Source organism: Prorops nasuta, unplaced genomic scaffold, assembly GCF_024137725.1.
Source record: "Prorops nasuta isolate Cenicafe-Biocafe unplaced genomic scaffold, Cenicafe_Pnas_1.2 PNAS00016, whole genome shotgun sequence".
NCBI classification, from domain to species: Eukaryota; Metazoa; Arthropoda; class Insecta; order Hymenoptera; family Bethylidae; genus Prorops; species Prorops nasuta.
The window spans coordinates 5,235,696-5,240,755 of record NW_027116813.1 but is presented as its reverse complement, the minus strand read 5'-3'; the positions used below and the strand labels follow the sequence as shown (position 1 = coordinate 5,240,755).

The 5,060-nt window shown below is 31.9% G+C and overlaps 1 protein-coding gene and 1 long non-coding RNA gene across 2 annotated transcripts; both read left to right on the top strand.

Annotated features, from left to right (window-relative positions):
- The first annotated feature begins 239 nt into the window (after positions 1–239).
- LOC136779313 (piggyBac transposable element-derived protein 4-like) lies at positions 240–2,145 on the top strand. The gene is made up of 2 exons (XM_066736846.1): positions 240–379; positions 429–2,145. The coding sequence occupies exons 1-2, from the start codon at positions 240–242 to the stop codon at positions 2,143–2,145; spliced, it is 1,857 nt and encodes a 618-aa protein (XP_066592943.1).
- Positions 2,146–3,653: 1,508 nt separating this feature from the next.
- On the top strand, positions 3,654–4,520 carry LOC136779324 (uncharacterized). Its single transcript, XR_010823543.1, has 3 exons — positions 3,654–3,817; positions 3,941–4,132; positions 4,256–4,520. It is a non-coding gene; the product is annotated as an uncharacterized lncRNA (long non-coding RNA).
- The last annotated feature ends 540 nt before the right edge of the window (positions 4,521–5,060 follow it).

Below are 5,060 nucleotides of genomic sequence, written 5' to 3'. Positions count from 1 at the left end.
TTCCAGTCGGGAAGGAGTTCCGAATGGAATGAAAAATACTGTATGTCAACCAATATTCGATGTGCAGAAGATAGTTCTGCTTAGTTGTGGTCGCTCCGACCACCCCTATCTCTAAATATATTTGTACGCCCTGTATGTTGTTCGTATCTTAACTACACTAATAGTAGCGTTTTGAAGCTTACACTGCATGGATGATTTCTTTTTCACATTCTTTTCATTAATTAACCCCTTAGCTTACAATGACGTATGAGAGACGTGATAGTTTTTCGGGGCCAAACATAAACAAAACGTCTCAGACACGTGGTAAGTCTACCGGCCCAAATATAAACAAGACGTCTCATAGACGTGGTGGGGCGACCGTGCCAAATGTAAAAATATTGTAGAGGCACGATAATCAGTCACTTACCGCATTCGACAAATATCTTAAGAGATATAAAAGCACCCATCAAAATGTGTTCGAAAAGAAAAATTCGCATTGAGGATAGTGATAACATTGCCACCAATGATTTCACGACCTGTTTAGATAGTAGTAGTGACAGTGGTAGTGACATTGTACGTATCGTACGAAAAATTGGTAAGCGACTGGTAATTGACGAAGAAACCGATGATGAAGATTACTATCAACAATCTAAATTATGGATTTGGAAACGAACAGGTAACGAACCAAAAATCTGGAAATATATGGAGATTCCAGGAATAAAAGAGGCAACGTTAGATCATTTGGGTACGAGCAAAAAAGAAATAGATGTTTTTAATATAATATTTAATAGTATATTTTGGGAAAATATCGTGACGGAGACAAATCGATACGCGGAACAAGCAATAAACAATGAATATAAAAGACGAAAAATTGATGAAACTTGGTCTCCTGTTGACTGCGATGAAATAAAAATATATATTGCGCTATGTATAATTATGGCTGAAGTAAAAAAGCCTGCAATTCAAATGTATTGGTCTAAAAGGGCCGTTATTGAAACTCCGATATTTAGACAAACGATGCCGTATAAAAGATTTTTGCAAATAAGTAGATTTTTGCATTTTGCAAATAATAATACGAGCAACAAAAGTGATAAATTAAACAAAATAAAACCCGTGATAGATTTTTTTAATCAAAACTTTAGAGAAATATATACAATGGAAGAGGACATTGCAATTGACGAATCACTAATCAAATTTAAAGGACGCTTATCCTATAAACAATACAATCCGTCAAAAAGAGCAAGATTCGGTATAAAAATGTATAAATTATGTGAGTCAAGTACAGGTTACTGTTATAATTTTAAAATATACACTGGCAGTGACAAAATAGATATTGCAAATAATGCATCTGAAACTGTGGTCAAAGAACTAGCAAAACCAATATTACACAAAGGACACACTTTATATTTAGACAATTGGTATTCTTCACCAAATCTTTTTGTTACTCTAGTCAATAGTAGAACTAATGTTATTGGAACAGTGCGCGCAAACAGAAAAAATATGCCGAAAGATTTATTGAAAACAAAATTAAAAAAAGGGGAATATGAAATGAGAAGCTGCAATGGAGTACTGGCAATAAAGTGGAAAGACAAAAGAGACGTTTTTTTTCTTTCTACAAAGCACACAACAGTAGCTATGATTGAGCAAAACAAAAATCACCGCGATCCTATTTGGAAACCAAAATGTGTCGTCGAATACAATAAAGGAATGATAGGAGTTGATCGACAAGATCAAATGTTAGCTTGCTTCCCTGTGATGAGGAAATGTATGAAGGGGTATCGCAAAATTTTCTTCTACCTTTTTGACATGGCTTTATTTAATTCTTATATTTTGTATAACAAAATAAATATTGAAAAAAAACAGGGATACGCAGAATATAGGGTTGAAATAGCCGAACTATTACTGAAAAATACACCATTACCAAAATATAATCGTAAAGGACGGTTGTCAAATGGAGATTTACCACAAAGATTACACGCTCAGCATTGGAGTCATTTTCCTAAGCATATAGATCCAACGCCGGCAAAATTAAACCCAGCAAGAAGCTGCATAGTTTGCAGAAAGCATAAAAAACGCAGCGAGACTACATGGGAATGCAAGAAGTGCAAAGTTGCATTACATGTACCAACGTGTTTTGAGAAATACCATACTATCGAAGATTATTAAATTTTTGTATTAAAATGAAGACGTTATAATTAATGTATTATGCAATTTTTTCAACAATAAACCTTTTTTTTGTTCAATAATCAACTAATCGTAATTATTTATCAAACATCTTGCAAAATTAATTATACCATGCACGTGTATATACAAATCATAAGACGTTTGCGATTTGTACAATTTCGAACGCTCAGTCAAGTTGTTTATGTCCCTACGCGTGACCGACCTTGGTGTCGCTTTTGGCACGCACAATTAAAAATTAAATCGTAAGGCAAGGGGTTAATGCAATAAAAAGAAAGAAGGATTAAGGTTTATGTCGATCCAGGGGAAGTCCCATATTTTTAATCATTTTATAAGTTTTTAACTGGTTTCGTATTAGTACATTGTGTCACAAAACAAGAAAATTTATATTGGCGAATATGTGTGAAATTGGTAGCTCGAGTAAATTGAGGTTTACCATTGCAGAATTATCCATTGTACAATTATTTATCCTGTGTAATACACAGTTTTTAATAGCGGATGGTTATTAGCATTATGCTGCCTCTTCCACGCAATTAATAAGCATATGGAACTAAGATTGGCGCAAAAAACCACTTTCGCGGTCCGTTAAACTACGCTGAAAACGGTTACTTTCCATGCAAATATAAAACAAAAATTAAAACATATTCCTCCTATAATTTTATTTAATTAGTTTAACGCAGAAAAGCGGTATATGACAGCATGCGCTAATTATTTGAACTAAAATTTGTCAACCGTGTCGCTTCTTCTCATCAAAAGGTTACTGCAACTTTCCTCTCATTAAGTGATTTTCTTTTTATTTGATAGTGGCATTTTCCTCTCAGCTTCCTATTTATAGTAAATGTGTGAGCTTCTAAAGTAATATTTTGTTAAAACGCATTTAAATATGATATTAGTATCCACACACACACACACACTCACCCTTATGCTTCATTATTTAAATTATCCCCCATTCTATACACACACAATCCATTCAACTTAAAGTAGATCGAAACATCAGTTGTTGTCTAAACAATTTTGTTTTTTTACAGTATAATGCTTTTAATCTTATCCTAATATTCCAACTTTTCTGCATTAATGCATGTCATACCAGCAGTAAGTCGACAAAAAAATCGTTTTGAAATTATGATCCGATTAAGCCAAATTTCACGCAACTTATCTAACGACTGTATTAATGAAACTTTTATTAAAACCACATTTATTTTTCCATTCAGTTGATTGTTTTGACCGATAAAATCTTAGTAAATTCTGACGGTAGGCGGACATTTGGCCTAAAAATTTTTTGGTCATGCGCATCCCCTCTATATAATCATGTGAAAATGGCTGGAGTTCGCGCAACCTATTAGCAACTCTAGCGGAGAAATATGTAGTTAATATTCACAATCCGGCAACGTCGATCTGAACTGTCAGATTGCAGACTATTATTTTTTGGTGATAACAATAAATGTCAGGTCAGTAATAACTATTTATTAAACTATTAATTTATTATTGCAAGGAGCACGATGCTTTGTGTAATTTTTTGGTTGCAGGTTTTTTCTAAATTTATACGTGTCCTTTAATATGAAGAAATTTTTAAACTCATTATAAAAATTATTAGGAAAAGGGAATATATATATTAAAAAACATAGTGTAAAACATAACTTCTAACATTGTTTTAAAGGTATGCATTAAATGTCTTACATAACTAATGAATATATATTGCAGAAAATATATCCATCTTAATTACAATAATCGAAGTTGGGAATAAATATAAGTATTTGAATATTGTAAAATGTTTTTAAAGGTTTCGATGGTCACAAGAGGTGAAAGTGAACAGATGTATCGGTCAAATGTAAACCTTCTATAATATTATCCAGCCTTACATGGATTGCATTCAACGGGACAGGACATTATTATTACAATATGGAATTGTCGAAATTTGTAAGAGCCATATATATGATCAATGGAACATTCCATTGATTTAGTCAATGATATGGTATGTATTGCGTTGTGGTGGTAAAAATTATACTCATACATTTAGAAATCTTTAATTAAAATAAATTACTCTTAATGTAATATTTTTATCTTATATTTGCAATATCTACCAACTCGACAACAGCTGTTAAAGCATGAAGTGCCCATGGAGATTGTGTACAAGCAGTGCATGAAATAAGGTATAAGGAACAAAATTCTAGTGCAAGTTTATATGTATATAGCAAATTTTAGTGGGACATTATTAGACTTCTTGGCCTTACTGCATTCAATATTGTATAGTAAACCGTAAGTACAATATTTTGTGCAAATATTAATGCATCTTTTACTTTATATGCTTTTTCCTAAATCATTTTTGTACAATTATCCGCAGTAAGTAATGGAAATTCAATGTTATAGCTTAACTGCGAATCTCCCTGGAACTAATATTATGAAGTGAGAGGATATATAGAAAAATTTACAAGAGCTTGAAATTGTAGAAAATGTTAAAAACATTTATAAGTTAATTTAGGGGCTACGTGGAAATATTGAGGCTTCGACTTTGAATAGAGATTGTACTGAGTCCAGCTCTCTGTCCGTAATCAATATATGATTAATTTATGTAATGGTTTCTTCGACAGCAGATGTTTATTCAGAAATATATGCTACATAATAGAAAGTATGTGAGTATTGCTGGTTAATTTTCAATAATCACCTTTATTTAAATAGATTTTAAATAATTTTAACTAATAATTGTATCATTCATATATAGATAGGGGATTTTGTTTTTAAGAAATGCTATATCTGGTGAAAGAGAAAGGATTATATGATAATAACTGGACCAAGCCAACTATATAAATTTATAGAGGTATAGAAAAAATAAAATCCTTTTTTGAAAATGGTCACACCTAAATAAAATAGTGGTTGGATAGCAATAAATTTATTTAACCATC

Coding starts and splice junctions, on each gene's coding strand:
- LOC136779313 (XM_066736846.1), top strand. CDS start 240: ATGACGTATGAGAGACGTGATAGTTTTTCGGGGCCAAACATAAACAAA. Junction 380..428: donor GTGCCAAATGTAAAAATATT/GTAGAGGCACGA, acceptor AAATATCTTAAG/AGATATAAAAGCACCCATCA.